At 53.7% G+C, this 17587-nt stretch overlaps 1 protein-coding gene across 2 annotated transcripts in view; it reads left to right on the forward strand.

Moving 5' to 3' along the window:
* Smpd3 (sphingomyelin phosphodiesterase 3) overlaps positions 1-17587 on the forward strand; it is an 85107-nt gene that overhangs the window by 55591 nt on the left and 11929 nt on the right. For both annotated transcript variants that reach the window (XM_047527904.1, XM_047527905.1), the window contains exons 2-3: positions 458-526; positions 14672-16198. In XM_047527904.1, coding sequence (XP_047383860.1) covers positions 14882-16198 — 1317 coding nt within the window. In that variant the 5' untranslated portion in view covers positions 458-526; positions 14672-14881. The remainder of the gene's footprint in view (positions 1-457; positions 527-14671; positions 16199-17587) is intronic.

Genomic DNA, 17587 nt, shown 5'->3' on the forward strand with positions numbered 1-17587 from the left:
TGCTCCCCTCTGCCCCCAACCCCGATATCTTTGCGAGGCAGAGATTGATTGATTGAAGCTCCTGGGGAGCGCTCTGATTGCTTCACCTATCAGATCAACCAGGCCCGCGCTGGGGCTCCGAGTTTGCCTCTTCCCTGCGCGCCCTCCACCTGCACTCGGCTGGGTGCGGCTGTCCACCGTGGAAGGCTCCTCCATCCGACCCGCGGATCCTCCCTACCTGACAGCCCTCTGCCCCACGCCTGTCACACAACCTTCGCCCCAACCCCCTCCGGCTGCACTTCGTCTGCGGGACAGCGGGGCCCACACCCTCGCCCTGGCGACAGTGAGGGTGTGGCAGCGCCTCCAGCGCAGGTGGAGTTCCTAGGTCTTTGTACCTGGCTCACCTGTTCTGGGCTGCTGTTGGTTGAGTTCCGGAGATTGTTCCGGTCACCTCTGTGAACTGTTCATCTCCTTTCAGGTCCTGACTGCCAAGACTTCCCCACTTCAGAGGTAAAGACAACACAACGTCCAAGAGGCCCCTCCTCAGGTAAGACTGGATCCACCCAGGGCCGGCCAGGCCCACCCTAGGCCTGTCCTCATGGTCTCCTTGTAATGTTTTTGATATAAAGAGGAGCTGTGCGAAATCGATTAAGAAAAAGATGTGCAGTTTGGTTAAAATTTTGAAATCTACAGCTCTGGGTAGCTGTGTGGGGCAAGCCTGCCCACCTGGGAAGTTTGGTGCCTGCAGGAAGAGGGTGTGTCTGCTCTCCCACATCTGCAGAGGCAAAGCCAACTCCTTCAGGACATAGGAAGAGAATCTAGTGAAGGCATACAAGTTAGGCATCCTGGAAAAGGTAACCTGACATCATTGCCCTCTAAACTGTCAGAAAAATATAACACATTCTTGATGCTAAAACCCAGAGTTGGGAAGGGTATTGTGAAACAGCTATTCTCAAACAATCAGTAACTTAGCATGACCTTGGTGGAAAGCAGTTTGGCAATATGTATCAGAAGTTTTAAAGTTTACTAATTCTCTTGAATTCATCCCAAACAAACAATACAAAACTAATAGGCATTCTGAGAAACAAGAGTAGATACTTGCCAGGGATGATGTTACACACCTGTAATCTCAGCAGCTCAGGAGGCTGAGGCAGGATGATCGCCAAGTTCAAGGCCGGTCTCATAATTTAGACCCTGTCTCAAAATAAAAAATTAAAAAACTGGGGATGTAGCTCTGTGGTAAAATACCTCTGGGTTCAATCTCCAGTAGCAACAGAAAAAAAAAAAAAAAAAAAAAAAGAGAGAGAGAGAGAGAAAGAGAGGTGTGTGTGTGGGAGAGAGAGAGAGAGACAGAGAGACAGAGACAGAGAGAGATTAGGAGACTATGTTACCCTTCCCCAAAACCATGGGAGTTTGATGAATGATGCTCATTTACATATTTTGAATATGTTTGCCTATCCTTTATGTTGAATCTTGGTGGGAAAGGTAGAGAAAAGGGGGGAATTAGAGACAGATGATCTGGTTGTACCTCTCAGGAACTGTCATTTATGTCTCTGAGTCTCAGATTCTTTACGAGTACGGTGGTGCCAACCACACCACCTGAGGTGACTTTGCAGTGTCAGTACACCCCCCGTGTGAAGAGCACTTTCTCTGAGGTGTGTGCTGTGTCTCTGCTCAGAGGGCTTCTAGAGGTGGATCCATTATTTCTGCCTTTCTAATGATCATTTCCAGTCTTTCGCATCCGTGTCAAGGACTGGCTCTGTCCTACCTCAGCAGGGAAAGAGAAAGGAAGGGAGGGAAGAAGTGGGTTTGAGGTCCTGAGCGGCTGCAGGTAGCCTCAGATGAGCTGGCTTGCTGAAGCCATTCTGGCTGCAGGGTCAACAGGGGCAGGTCTACCACGTGTCAGTCAGGTGGCAGGTTTCCTACTCTCTGGTAGGAGCTGGCAATGGAATAAAATATTGAGGGTCCGTGGGAGTTAGAGGGGGACAAAGGCCTTGTTCCTTGTCTGGCCTCAGAGTTAGAAAAACAGAACCCTCATTCCCTGGCAGAAATGAAGGTTGGGGTAGGTGGATGAGCACCTCCTTCCCACCCCCAGAATGCCATGTAGACAGGTCCCTGGTCCTGCAGAGACAAGCCACAGGGAACACACAAGTCCCTGTTCCTTTTACTTGGAGGGATGGAATTTGTCAACAGAGCTTGAGCCTCCTGTCTCTTCGTCCTGTTTCTAACTTGATGGATCTGAAGGTGTCATATGTATATGACAGGGGCTAGTCACCTTTCTGGCATACATACTGCAAACTTGTGCAATACCTTCACAGAAGCAACCAGTGCCCAAGACAGAAATGGTCTGTCTGAGGGAGGCCAGAGGGCCTACAGTTTTCCCTTGAGCCCTGGGTGAGGACTGACTGGGGTTTGATAAAGAGACCATTGCTGGGTTAGGGTTGCAGCTGTGGTAGAGCATTCACCTAGCATGTGTGAGGCCCTGGGTTTGATCCTCAACACCACATAAAATAAAGGTATTGTGTCCACCTACAACTAAGACAAAATATTAAAAGAGAGAGAGAGAGAGAGAGAGAGACACCATTGTTGTGGCCCCTGACCCCTGAGCTCCCGGAGCACGAGGAGACAGCAATCAGGGCAAAGGCAAAGCCTGCTCTTCCCTGCCCAGGTGCTCAGGCATCGTTCTGGGGTCAGTGGGGGCCATCACCAAAGGATTAAGGGAGGAGCAGTGTGGTCTACTGTGTAGTTTAAGAAGATACTACCAGCCACCAGCTGAGGTGGGAGGGCCGAGGTCAGGTACAGGCTGTTGCAGATCCGTGCTGGGGCATGGCTGTGGGAAGGGATCCCGGGGACTGGGGAGGCAGAACTGGGGGCTGGTGAGAGGAGGCAAGCCATGAGGGTGGGGGTTTTGGGTCCAGGGGCTACTGGGGAGTCAGAACTGGGGTTGGGGAAGTGGAGGAAGAAAAATGATGAACTTAGAGGAAAAGTTGGAGGTCAATCAAATAGGTCAATCTTGACTTTGTCATCTGGGAATAGATGTCCCATGAGATCAACTGAGAGAAGAGGAAAGAGACAGGGAAAGTGCAGCTCCTATGGGGTGTTTTTTTTTTCTCTTTTGTGATGGGGACACGGAGCCTCATGTATGCTAAGCAAGCGCTCTAACACTGAACCACACACCCAGCCCCAGCCTGTCTGAAAGCAAATCAGGCTGAAACTACATAGACTGCTTTCTCATTGTGCTGACCTCTGTCCTAAACATTTTTTTTCCCTAAAACTTACCAGAAAGCCTGGTAAGATACCCTGCCCACCTTCTCTCTGGAAGGAGGGGTGCAGTCACAAGCCGGGCTGCCAGCCAGAGGGACTGCAGGACAGACGCCGCCCCCACACTCTGAGCTGCCCAGCCGTGTGGCCTGGGGGTGCTGTCCACACAGGCCATCTTGAAGTTAAACAAACCAACTGTGAGTGAGCCTGTCGAGTCCTCCTCGCAGGCCCATGTTCCACAGTCGGTCCTGTGGATCTGGTGGTCCCTCCTGTCATCAAGGGTGTGGTTCTGGCAGGTAGGACTTCCTGAGTCCTGCTTGGAGCCCATTCTGCTCCCTCTCTGTCCTTCCACACGACCTGCCTCTCCTTTGCTCATTGCTTACCTTCCCCAACACCCATAACCTTCCTGTCCCCCCACCCGCTAGAGGACACCTGCACCATACACACCAAGAAGGCAAAGTTTGTTTCCAGAAACTCCTCAGCCCTTGCGGTGAACCCTCTGCAGTCACACCTGACTTGCTAGGAGGCCCCAGCCTCCCTTTTTAACAACTACTGTCCTGGCCCTGCTCCTCACAGCCCTGGGTGCTCCCATCAACCAGCAGGGCTGGTGGTGTCCCATCTGTTTTTTCTGACGTGCAGCACAGGCTGTTGGCGCCACCTCAATCTGTGTCCACCTCAGAGGACCTCCTGCCCCTCTCCTATAGGCTCTGCTCAGCCCTCTGAGAGCAACTCCACACAAGGACCCCTGTCAGGGAAGAATTTTCCAATGGATTTGGTTCTCTATTTCTGTGGGTTTACCTTCTATGTCACCTAAGTAGCTGCCTCTGTGCAAAAACAATCTCCACTAAAAATTAAAGATTAAGGTCCAACTGCCCTAATGCCTCATGGTCCCCAGACACAAAGCAGGAATGAACATTTTTGGTCCTCACACAGAGGAAGTGAGCCTCCTGCCTGACCTGAGTTCAGGGAGGAGGAACATCATTATTGCCATCAAAAGGAAATAGAGAAAGTGATGCCTGGAGGGTAGATCTGGTTGTATTCCTGGAAACTGAAGGTGTCACCTGGAACCCAGGCCTCCCATAGTACCGTATGCAGAGGAAGGCCCTGAGTACAGCCCGGGGTCAGGGGTCTCCAAAAGTGCCCAGTCTAGGGCTTCAACCCACAGTGAGGAGCAAGACCCAGCCTCAGTCTAAAAAGCCAGGCCCTCAGGCCCACTTCCCAGGGCTGTTGGGAGAGTTGGTGACACACTGGTGCCTGGTTTTATTTACTCATTCTCTCATTTGCTTTTTAATCTCTGCACAAATTCTCCTCTAGGACTCGGTTTGTTAAATGTTCTTTGAATAGAAAACTTCAGGCTGAATGTGAAATTATCCCCTTCAGGAGAGTTTTTGCAATTCTGTTCTGTTTGGGGAAGGTCTGTCGTCTCATCCGTGTTCTCTGGTGCCTTGGAAGGCCTCGCCACCGCCCAGGCAGCTGACCCATTCCAGCAGGAAGCGCTGTGCTTGAAACGCATCTGCACTCGGGGTCTGCACGAATCCTAGCATTTGCAGGGGCTGTGTTTAAGATTCTCCTCCATAGAAAACATGTTGTCATTCCTTCTAAAGTGTGTTCTGAGCCTTGCTCATCACATGAACCACTGATGTTAGCATTTGAGTTAGGGAAGCAGGGACTTTGCTGAGACAGAAGCCTCAACTGTGGAGCCTGAGAGAAGTGAGCCTCCTCTGCTCTCCATCCCTGCAGTAGAGATGGCACTGACCAGCTGGGCGCGTGCTGGGAGCCCGTGGGGCTTTCTCCGCACTCAGCCTACTGAACGACCATTCTCACACAGAGGACCCCACAGAGCTCCCTTGAGGCTGGTGATGTGACCTGCTAGAGGATTCCAGGATCCTCTGTGTGTGGCCATTGGTGAGGTCCTGGTCAGGTACGGGCCCCAGCACCCAGGCAGGATAGGGCACTTGAGCTCGGAGGCCCAGGCCCAGGTAGATGCTTGGCTTTGGCTGGGCCTGCTCCAGTCCTGCCCATCGGTGCCCCCTGTGGGGGAGGGCCTGAGAACAGGGTAGAGACCTGAGACCCCATCTTCATCATGGAGGAAGCCTTCACCCTAGATTCCTATCCTGGCTCAGCCTCTCTGAGGGCACAGGACTGGCAGGAGCCCTGTAGCAGACAGATCTGGAACAGAAAGGTCCTTGAATGAAATGTGAGGGTCCATGAGAGTAAGGGAAGTTGTGACTTGGGTTGACTCAGGCATAGAGTTAGGTGCCAGCCACCCCCCAACATTCTCCTTAGTGGTGTCCTTTGTGGTCACCAGTAGATGGATCCAAAATGGTAGGCAGTAGAGGCTGGGGCAGGCAGATTGTCAAATGCAGTTCCCTGCCCCCACATTGTGATGGACCCCCTGTTCTCAGGGCAATGTCTGTGCCACTGTGGCACAAGGACCTGGCCCTGGGGTCCTGCATTTTAAACATCAGGTTGGCTTGGGTACCCTTGCACATGCTCCACCAGCCTGGCTTGAGATTTGCTTTCCGATCATGCATGATCAGCTTTCCAGTGGTGCACGATCAGCTTCATGTGGGCTCTCTGAGTCCTAACATGGAAATGCAGAGGTTGGCTGGTGGAAGGAGCACCCCAGAGCTGCTCTCAGCATGTTCCTATTCTCAGAAACCACATGATGCATTAATAGCTCCAGTGGAAAGTTTCTTTTTGAAAATTTTATGGCCCCTTTGCCTGCACCTGGCTTCTGCAGAGCCCTTTGACTTGGGCTCACACAGGCAGTTCACAACAGAGAGCTCCGATCAGGTCCTGCCAGGAGACAGGCCCTGACACCTCCCACACTGTCCTAGCCTTCACTGGGAGAGGGGTGTGCTTCTTTATAAGATTGAACAGACATATGAGAAAATTTTGAAGGCTCTGGCTATATCACAAAGGTTTGTTTTTTTGTGTGTGCGTATGTATGTTTCTTTTTTTTTTTTTTTTTTTTTTTTTTATGTTCTGGGTTTGATCCCAGGGACTTTGTGAATGCTAAGCAAAACTGAGCAACACCCCCAGCCCTCTCAAGGGCCTTTTCAGGGAACCCCCAGTGGTAGCAGTAACAGTAAGTATGATAGAGAGAAGGCAGGTATTCCCCTGCACCAAGTGTCTGCCTCTGTTACTGGAGTTCTAGGCCAGAGGCCTGACTCTGGGGATCCAACAAATAGGGTCCAGCTGCTTGCCCCAGAAACTAAACAAAAAAGGAAATGATGAAAAGCATGAAAGGAACTTTAATCTGTGCAGCTACACTGGGAAGACAAGAAAATCCACATCCTTAGTCCTGTCTTCAAGGGGCTGACAATGACTTTGAGGTTTATAGAAAGGGGAATGAGGGCAAAGGTTGGGGGGTTTGTATATCTGGGGGTTTTCCCCAGTGGCCAAAGCAGGTGATGGTGATTAGGTTTTATCTGTCCATCTTTATCTCAGGACTGGTTAGGTGGGGTCTTGTCCCCCATGAGAAAATTGCTGTTGGGGGGTAGCTTCAATTCATTACAAGGTGATCAGACCTTGTTCCTGGAATCCAAGGTGACTCAGAGCAAAGAGAAGGATGCAAAATGGTGGCAGAGATGCCAAGTCTTTGATCCCATTTTTAGCCATCCATAGGACATTTGTAGGCAAAAGTGAAGAGTCTAAGTCCTTGTTCCACCTCCTTGTGGCTTGTCTCCACCTAGCCTGAGATGTGATAGCCATGCTTAACACATGAGGAAATGAAGGCTCAGAGCATCTTTTGAGCAACTTGTCCAATATCCAGCAGGAAGGCCTGACTGTGCGTACCTGACACGTACTTTGTGTTTGTAACACCTGCTGGCTCACACTGCTGCCACTGCAGGACTCTGTGAGGGACGCCAGCCCTGCAGGGCCTCGGGGCTCAGAAGGGTGGCTCCACGGGCAGCCCAGAGGAGATAGGAGGTGCACAGGGGAAGGGCTAAAAAGAATTGTTTTAGAATGTATATGAAACAAGATCCCTTTGGTGCAAGTGACAGAAACCTAACTCAAAGTGACAAAAAAAAAGGAGCAAAGAAAGGGAAATTTGCTGACTCATTAATTAGAATGAGTGGAGGTTGTATGGCTTCAGGCACAGGGAGATTCGAGCTCAAATATGTCACTAGAACTTGGCTTCTCTCTTTTTAGCCCTCAGGTCTATTTTCCTCTGAACTGGACTCACTCTCAAGAAAGGTCCCAGAAGCCTCAGGCTCTCAGCACAGCACTTTCATCTCAGAGAAAATATAGGCTTCTTTCCAGAGGGTCTGGCTAGAATTCCAGGGAGATCTCAGATTGTCCAGCTTGGCCACGTGACTGTCCGACTGGGGGAGGCGGCTGTGGTGCTGTTTGGCCAGGCCTGGCTCACTAGCCCCCAGTTCCCACCACAGTGGAGCAGAGCAGTACGTCTGCCACGTCAGAGAAGTGAAGCAAAAAGGGAGGCAGAAGCAGAGTGGTGGGTGCTTTTGATCTAGAAGAATGAATAGGCGTTTACCTGGCACACCTGTGTCCGTGGGAGTCGCTGCTACAGCCCCTATATTTATGCTGGACGCCAGACCCTATTTCATCTGGGGTTTGGCTTTCAGTGATTAGTCTGGGTATGTGCACCCCCCTCCGCATTCAGAAAGGCATCCATCTCTCTTCAGTCTTTCTGTCCTCACAGTGACAAGCTGACTCCAAGTTTCAGCAGCTCAGAGCTCACGTTGCCATGCCAACTCCTCCACGGCAGGCTTCTAGGCAGAATGGGCTGGCTCCATCTCCGTGCTGCTGGCGGATGCAGGCACATTTGGGTAATTGGATTGGAGCAAGCCACTGGGCCTTTCCTGCAGAAACTGGGGGCTTGGCTCAGCCCCTGTTTAGATGTGAGCCTGTGAACACAAGAGGACTCAGAGGAGATCCCTTTGCTCCAGGATTCCGGGCCATGCTGCTGGGAAGAGAGTGTCCAGAAGGCAGGAGGCCAAAGGAAAGGGAGGTGAAAGACAGACAGGTCTCAGCCTCGCCCTCAAATCAACTTTCCAGAAGTTTCCTAAAGCTCAGGAATACCTCATAGATGGTATGGGCCTCCACAGAGGGACCAGGGCTTGTCTTGGCTGGTAGAACTAGTCTAGCTTGCTCACTTTCCCACTGCAGAAGAAATTCAAAGTCAAAGTCAACTTCCACCCAGGAACCTTAGAACTGTTAATACCAACAGGGCCTGTGCCCCCAGCATGCCTTCCAGGTCTGTCTCTTAGGGAGCAGGGGTGGAATGGTGGTCCCGGTCCTGGTAATTTGGCATCCAATAGCAGCAGTCCTGCTCACCGCAGCCGGCCCAGACAGGACCGTTCCTGAGGATGCCCTCCCTGGGATGCCCCTTTGCCCTCATACCAGTGTCTGGGGTGAGGGGTCTTGGCTTAGCTCAGGCCTCTGAGCCGCCCATTCCCCCCTTTCCAGGTCACAGGCTAACAACCAGGTGTGTCACTGTTGACAGATTAACTAGCAGGAGCAGCCACATTGTGGAGTTGCTTGCTGTCAGTGCTCTACGCCAACCCAGAAATAACAAAAAATAAATAAAATAAAATAACAGGCTCTGGCCTCCTGGGTGCTGCCCAGGATTTGTCTCTTCTTCCTCTCCCAGGTGGACTTGGGATTGTCTGCTTCCCAACATCCTAGGAAAGTTCCCCTCCTACCTGGATCAACCTGTGAATCATGTGGCCTGTCCTGGCTGCACTGCCCAGTCCGGTCCTCACTGCAGGGAGAGGAACAAGTTAGGGAAGGCTTTGACTTTGGCCCAAACAGTGCAGATGGCATTTCTGAGAATCTTGAGGCATTTTGGGTCAGTCAGTGTCCTGAAAGTCCCCTGGGTGGGCTGGGCATCACACTGAATCCAGAGATTCAGGAGGCTGAGGCAGGAGGATCACAAGTTCAAAGCCAGCCAGCAACTTAGCAAGGCCCTAAGCAACTTAGTGAGATCCTGCCTCAAAATAAAAAATAAAAAAGGTGGGGGATGTGGCTCAGTGTTTAAGTGCCCCTGGGGTTCAATCCCCAATACCAGGAAAAAAAAGAAAAGAAAGAAAAAGTCCTATGGTTGGGTTCAAGCTAGTCCCCAGAACAGTGCAGAGAGCAAGGGCTAGGGAGAGAAAACAGCATGTGGGGACTGTCCTCAGCGGGGGAGGAGGGGAAGGAAGCAGGGCTGACCAGATCACGAGCTGACTTCCTCTAGTCCTCATGGTGGCCCTGGGAGGTGTGTACTGCAGCCTCCGTGTCATGATCAGTGCCAGGATTTCATTCAAATCAGCCACTCCTGGGCACTGAGCAGTGAAGCCCAGGGAGAGGGTGAATCTAGTCTCCATTTCTAGAATAGAGAGGTCAACCTCCAGGAGTCCTGCCCCCACTTCCAGGGCTCAGGAGTAACCATGGAGTCTGCCAGCATCCCTTAAGATGTGAGGGTATCCAGGACTCTAACTTGGCTCTGGAGACCACGGTGTGGGGACAGAATGTGTGGTTCTGGTAACCCTAGAAGCCACACACCAGGATTTGCAAGGGGACAAACCCAGGGATGGCTATTGGCCTTATCAAAAGGAATCCTAAATGAGCAATCAGGTCTGAGAGGTTGAGCTGCAGAAGCTCAGCACATGTGGACTTAGAGGGTCCTGCCAGCCCCATTAGAGCCCATGGTGGGCTTTGCTTGGCAAAACTGCCAGCCCTCAGACCTGGAAGAGAGAAAGCGGGTCATGAAGGAAAGGAAGGAGCCCTCACCCAGAGACAGAGCCTAGGCCAGGCCCACCCACCACAGCCCAGTGCTGCCAAAGCAGCACAGGCCAGAGAAAGGAGATGTGGGTACAGCTAGGACCGGCCTGGGCCCTGCACCAGCCGGGGAAGCCACAGCCTGCCATGGTCATCCTCTGAGGACTCAAGGTTTCTTTGAGAAGTTTCCAGCCTCTCATGTTTAACTGTAGCGTGCCTCTTTCATGGGGAAAGTGTAGATCAGACTAATTAATGTGTGTTGTTTGTTTACCCTCCTTTCATTTCCCTGAGACGAAATAATTAACCACGGAGCTTTAGAAACCAGCTCATCAGGGGCAGTCCCCCTGCGTCGCCTGCAGCAGCAGCTTCTGTGTGTAGACACGGGGACCTGCACAGGGCAGGGCCAGGGCAGCATCTGGGGTGCTTCTCCTGTCCAGGGCACCACAGGAGGGAGGCCAGTGATTTGCAAAGGGAATAAACCCCTACATGGCAGATGCAGCATAGCTGTGAAGGACCTGGGATGGCATCAGGGGCCACCATCCTCTTAAAGGAGAAGCCCCACCGCCACCAGATCCCACCCACACCCAAATGAGGACCATAAACATGCCCATGACCAGCCCAGGAGAGGCAGGAAGAGCAGGCCTGGCCACTCTGTACCTCTGCAGGCAGAGCTGGGAGAACTTGCTCAGAAGGGTGTCTGGGGTCACAGCAGGAATGAGAGAAACATGGAGTAGCTGAGAGGGAGTCTCTCCCCTCACCCCCAATAGCCTTCTCCTAGCAAATGGCAGGCCCCAACTGACCCGCCAGTGTTGGGGACAAGCCACACGGGAAGATGGAAAGTTCGAGAATTTCCCTCAGGAACCCTCTTATGAAGTGAGGCTGCATCCACCTCTGACCACAACAGAGCTCTGGCCGCCCTGTAGCACACAGGCCTGTGCTGCTTTGAGGGCAGCACGGTGTAACCTGGGCACTCTTTCTTCCCTAGTCCTTCCTCCAACAGTGTCATCCCAGCCAGGGCTCAGCCTGCTCAGCCCATCCTGCTGCTTATGGGGGAAGCCTGACCCTGACACAGGGTGATTTGTGATTTGAGCCCCCCCATGGACAGCCCCACCTGCCCCGCCTGCCCCTTGAGCAGGGTGCACTCAGTCAGCCATTTCTGCCTCTGTTCTTTCCCTCCCTGAACCCGGAGGCTACAACCAGGGCCCAACCATAGACATGGGTCCTGATGAGCTCACGACACAGACAAAATCCCAAGTAATAAATAGTGCTGGCTCTCAGCAAAAGGGCAGCAGTGTGGGGGTGGTTGGGGGTTACTGGCAGCCTTGGATGGGGCCAAGGAAGAACCCCCTGAAGAGGAGGCACATCCGCTGAGCCCGAAGAGTGCAGAGGCACTGACAGGAGACGGAGGGGGAGTTTCAGGCAGGAGCACAGGCCTGGTGCCTGGGCAGGCACGGCTGGGTGCTGGAGCCCTCCTGTTGGTGTGGGGAATTGGGGAGGAAGGAGGAGGGAAGGCCAGTACGGGGGCCTGCAAGTGGACTCGGGGGACCTGTGAAGGACCTGGGATGGCAGCAGGGAGGGCCAGGTGGGTGCAGCAGCACAAGGGGCCTCAGACAGAGATTGGAAGACTGGACTTTATTCCCCAAGACAATGGGGTCATCAAAGGGAGAGAGAGAATAAGATTGTGTTTGGGCACACTGGGGACAGGAGGACAGCGCCCAAGCGAGCCAAGAACTCCGGTGAGGATGGTGCTGACTGGTGACTTCAAGCCAGAAATGAGGAGGACAAGCTGGTCATGGTGGTGCACACATGTAATCTTAGTGGCTCAGGAGGCTGGGGCAGGAGGATTCCAAGTTCAAAGCCAGCCTCAGCAACTTAGTGAGGTCCATAAGCAACTTAGTGAGAACTTGTCTCAAAATAAAAAGGGCTGGGGATGTGGCTCAGTGGTTAAGTGCCCCTGGGTTCAATCCCCAGTAGAGAGAGAGAGAGAGAGAGTTAGAGAGAGAGAGAGATGAGGAGAGAGAGAGAGAGAGAGATAGAGAGAGAGAGAGAGAAAGAAGAAAGAGAAGAAAGAAAGAAAGAAAGAAAAGAAAGAAAGAAGGAAGGAAGGAAGGAAGGAAGGAAGGAAGGAAGGAAGGAAGGAAGGAAGGAAGAAAGAAAGAAGGAAAAAAGAAAAGAGAAAGAAAGAAAGAAGGAAGGAAGAAAAAAGAAAGGAGGGAGGAAAGAAAAAGGGTGAGTCAGGAGCGGGTCTACTCCTATGACTTTGGGTGTGGTGTCCAGGTGGTTCCAAGAGTATGGCCTGGGCCCTCTCTCAGGATCTTGGTGCCAAATGCAGGAATCACTGGTATCTGAAGAGCCTTAGGAGAGCCCCTACCACCCCCTATTGCCCCCACAGAAATAGAACCCACAGGTTCTGCCCCCAGCCCCGTGGATGCAGCAGAGACAGAGGTCCACGCAGGCAGCTCCCTCTCCTCTCCTCACTCCAGCCAGGGCTGCTGATTTGCTGAGCCTACCCCTCTCACAGCCATGAATTACTAGGATATTAAAGAAAGAATGAGTGAGTCGTACTGGAGTTTCCCAAACCAGATGGCAGTGTGGGAAGATTCTGCACACCCACCAGCCCTTCTGAGCACTGAGCCCGGAGCCCAGGTCCCAGATTTCACCAAGGCCCAGCACAGAACTGGCTCTCCACTGTGGTCTGCACTGTAAGTTTCCAGCATTCCCTTCAAACTGATTTCCCCTGGACAAAGTCAAAGCTTTGTGAAATGCGTTCTTCAGAACCAGACAGAGCCAGCAGCTTATAGATATCTGCACCCCACCATCAGCCCTAGGAGTGGTGGCCTTGGGGGTATGCTTGGGCCACTGATGTGCCACATAGATGACCCATCCTCATACCATGGGGCTGGCAGGAAAATGACTACCTCTTCTCTGGCCAGATGCGTTGAGGATCAACCTCCACTCATTTGCCTCCTTCCTGGAGTGCCTGCCCATGCCAACCTGGGGCTCCCTGGTGCCTTTATCAGCCCCTTCTTTCCAGAAACCTCTTGTCTGCTGAGGAGGTGTCCCAAAGCATTTGCGACACAGAACTGCAGAGACTGGGCCACTCTTTTTTTTTTTAATGTATTTTTAGTTGTTGATGGACCTTTAATTAATTTATTTATATGCAGTGCTCAGAATCTAACCCAGTGCCTCACACATGCTAGGCAAGTGCTCTACCACTAAGCTACAACCCCAGCCCTTGGCCACACTTGAGGGGTACAGGAGCCCCCAGTGGAGGTACCTAAGTCCCCTGGGCAAGGGAAAGGCAAAGACTACTCTCTGGGAAGGTGATTTCTAAGCTGTAATCAAGGCAAGAGGCAGAGAGAGGGAATCACAGGGCAAGAACAGGACTTCACTGTCACCGTAAGGGAGATGCAAGCTTCAGAAGGGCACAGGGGTTACAGAGATGGGCACACCTGGAGGTGGCTGAGGAGATGTCCCTCCAGCCATTGTGTGCGGGGACAGTAGAGGCTGATGAAGTTGGTGAAGTGTGACTCAGTCCTGGACCCAGGCAGGGATTCCAGAAGGGACATATGGGACATGGAAACAGAGAGGGTGGAGTCCACATGATACCCAGGTCCCTGACTTGGGTGACCAAAGATGCAGGAGGAGGAGAGGGTGTGGCGAACTGTGGGTCAGGCCCACCAGAGTACTAGGGCAGAAACTGGGTAGGGTCAGTCAGCACTGTCACCCTGGCTGACCTGGTAAGGTCAACTCTGGGTCATGCTCACACAAGTTCCCCTCAGAAGGAACACCCTGGGCCCATGAAGGCTGCTTAAACATGCAGACTCTTGTCCGTATTGATAGGACACTCTGCTCAACAGTGTACCTGTCACCTCTCCTGGGTGGAGTCTCCAGCCTGCTCTGAGACCCACTGCGGCTCTTGTACGGCCTGGGACCTGGACTCAGGGTGGACATATTCAGGTGGCTGAGGGCCTTTTCCAGAGTCGCATCTTGAGGGATTCAGCAAGAGAACGACTAAAGCTTGGGCGAGACCCACATGCCCCAGGGAACTTCTCTGAAAGTTCAGGGTCCCTGTAATTGGGTAACCATCATTCTGGCAGTTGGTAAGGCACAGGCTGTGCCAGGATCCTTGCTGGTGGGACTGAGGGGTTCCTGCTGGGGTCCAGTGGGGGCAGAACCTGTGGCTGATCCACAGGCAGAGCTGGAGCCAGAGTGGGGGTGTTTGTGGGTGGGGCCACCCTCCTCTCAGGCCCTGCCAGCACGCTGCCCTCTGCCCTGACCTAATTGACATTCAGTGACGTGTGGCCATGTCTGCAGCTCCTCTAACCCAGGGTCATTGCCTACCATTTAGAAATGCCCCTGCTTCTGAAGGACTTCATGCTGCTCCTGCCGAGTCAGCCCAGGCATCCTCCAGGATCCCGCTCATGTCCCCTTCGCAACCACAAAGCTGTGCCATCTGAAAACCAGGGCCATTTCTCAAGCAGTTAGGTCACAAGATCAAGACAGTTAAGGACAAAGACAGATAGGGACAGTCATGTGACCAAGCCATTTACTCCAGGCAGACAAAACACATTAGGCAAACTGAGTGAGTGGGACCATCTCCTGACCCCCACACGCCCCTGAGAGCCTGCTGGCTCCAGCCTCAGAACAGTGCTGCTCCCTTAAAGATCAATTAAAGCCCCCTCACTTTCTGTCTCTGCAGGTTCTCCGTAGACCCCGATGTCCCAGCATGGCCCACGGAGGTGATCCATGACCTGCTGGCCAGCACTCGCCACTAACCATCTAGAGTCGAATCTCACAAGGAGGTGACCCCTCCTCCAGCTGCCCCAGCGTGCCCACCCCTTCCCAGGAAAGCGCCAGGCTGCCACGGACACCATGTAGTAGGGCCGGCCGAGGTGCCCAGTGAGCTGCGATGGTTTTGTACACGACCCCCTTTCCTAATAGCTGTCTGTCCGCCCTGCACGCCGTGTCCTGGGCCCTCATCTTCCCATGTTACTGGCTGGTGGACCGGTTGGCGGCCTCCTTCATACCCACCACCTACGAGAAGCGCCAGCGGGCAGACGACCCGTGCTGCCTGCAGCTGCTCTGCACCGCCCTCTTCACGCCCGTCTACCTGGCCCTCCTCGTGGCCGCGCTGCCCTTCGCCTTCCTCGGGTTCCTCTTCTGGTCCCCCCTGCAGTCTGCCCGCCGGCCCTACATCTACTCACGGCTGGAGGACAAGAGCCCAACTGGAGGGGCAGCCCTGCTTGGTGAATGGAAGGGCACAGGGGCTGGCAAAAGCTTCTGCTTCGCCACCGCCAACCTCTGCCTCCTCCCTGACTCGCTTGCCAGGCTCAACAACCTGTTCAACACCCAAGCGCGGGCCAAGGAGATCGGGCAGAGGATCCGCAATGGGGCAGCCCGGCCCCAGATCAAAATCTACATCGATTCGCCCACCAACACCTCCATCAGCGCAGCCAGCTTCAGCAGCCTGGTGTCACCACAGGGCGGCGAGGGCGGGGCCCGGGCCGTCCCTGGGAGCATCAAGAGGACAGCCTCTGTGGAATACAAGGGGGATGGCGGTCGTCACCCAGGTGATGAGGCTGCCAATGGCCCGGCCTCTGGGGACCCAGCCGACGGCAACCTTGAGGACGCCTGCATTGTGCGCATCGGTGGCGAGGAGGGGGGCCGGCCACCTGAAGGCGATGACCCTGCCACTGGGAGCCAAGCCAGGAATGGGGCTGGCGGAGGCTCACGGGGCCAGACGCCCAACCACAATCAGCGGGACGGGGATTCGGGGAGCCTGGGCAGCCCCTCAGCCTCCAGGGAGTCCCTGGTGAAGGCGCGAGCTGGGCCAGATGGCGGTGGCGGCGGGGAGCCGGGTGCCAACAGCAAGCTCCTGTACAAGGCCTCGGTGGTGAAGAAAGCCGCCCGCAGGAGGCGGCACCCGGACGAGGCCTTCGACCACGAGGTCTCAGCCTTCTTCCCCGCCAACCTGGACTTCCTGTGCCTGCAGGAGGTGTTTGACAAGCGGGCAGCCGCCAAGTTGAAAGAGCAGCTGCATGGCTACTTCGAGTACATCCTGTATGACGTCGGGGTCTACGGCTGCCGCGGCTGCTGCAACTTCAAGTGTCTCAACAGCGGCCTCTTCTTTGCCAGCCGCTACCCAGTCATGGACGTGGCCTATCACTGTTACCCCAATGGGTGCAGCTTCGATGCCCTGGCCTCTAAGGGAGCTCTGTTTCTCAAGGTAGGAGTCCTTGGCCAACCTGAGGGCCACGTGCCAGCCATCCCCAAACCACGTGGGGAGGTGGGCTGCAGCAGGGCGTCCTTGCTCTCCTTTGGGAGCTGAAGGGGGAAGCAGACAAAATTTTTCATGCAACTGAACCTTGTCACCAGTGCAGTGACAAGAGAAATACAAACATAGGGACAAAAGCCAGGCAGAACTCTCTGGATGATGTGGGTCAGTTCCTCAGATCTCTGAGCTGCCATTTCCCTGTCTGTAAAATGGGGGCAAGCGTGGGAGTGAACCATCGAGGTGAGGCCTGGGAAGGTTTCAGAGCCTCTCTGTAGTTCATGTGGTGACAATGGCCATGGTGATGATGGTAGTGATCAGAGGAGGAAGAGGAGGAAACAGGGGCCCCATTCACAAGAGGCAGAGACTGGTGCAGATAAAGGGTGCAGGCAGGACCTCACCCAGCTCACCGAGACCACCAGCTTCACCGACTTGAATACCCTCCCTCCTGGCTGTCAGCAGCTGCTGAGCCAGGCTCTCTGCCCACCAACCCATGGCTTTGCTTCCACAGTCACGAATTAAAGTGAATCATAATTATTTCTGCTAATTTGGATGCAATCAGAGTTTTCAGACCATGGTAATTTGGTCATTACGCATTATCTTCCACTGAGCCTGAGATGCACAGAGTGTCGACTTTTTGTTCTCTGTCCAAAAGTCGCTGTACTTCCAGAGTTTCTGAAGCATCACTTGGCCAGCTGAGGTAGAACAGGGCTCTCTGCCCCGCCACTGAGGCAGCAGCTGCCGTGGGTGTGGGTTCTCTCCTTCAAGGTAGATGCTCAGCAGAAGAGCCATGGCTCAGAGCCCCAGAGCAGGTCAGGTCCCCTTACTTCTCCATTCCCATCTCAATGCCATCGCACTCAGCCTGTCCAGGAAAGTGCTGGCGTGTGAGCTGGCGCCTGTGAGGGTGGATTGTCTCCACAGTGCCTGATGGAGCCAGACGGGCACCTGAGGGTGCTGGCCCCCCAACTCCAGATGCTCAATGTCTCTTGTGCAGCTCGACCAGGACAGAGCTGGGTCCCTGGCTCTTCATTCACAGTCAGAGATGCTGAAAACTCCTCTGGCAAATAGATCCAGCCTTCCTATTCTGGCATACGGTTCGTTGGTGTACTGTTCTGTGGGTATATTTTTGTCTCAGCAGCCAGAGTGACTTTCTGGGGAAGAAGGGTATATATTGTCAGACTCAGGATAGGAGGGTGTGCCCCCTCATCCCTGCCCTGTTACAGATGGTTCCGAGGCCAGAGACACCTCCCCACCACCATCCACTTCTGCCCAGGCCAACCCACATGTCCCCTTACCTCCCTCTTTGTCTGGCATCCTGACCACCATTCCCACCAAGGTCAACAA

This window comes from Sciurus carolinensis, chromosome 16 (genome assembly GCF_902686445.1).
Source record: "Sciurus carolinensis chromosome 16, mSciCar1.2, whole genome shotgun sequence".
Taxonomy (NCBI): Eukaryota; Metazoa; Chordata; class Mammalia; order Rodentia; family Sciuridae; genus Sciurus; species Sciurus carolinensis.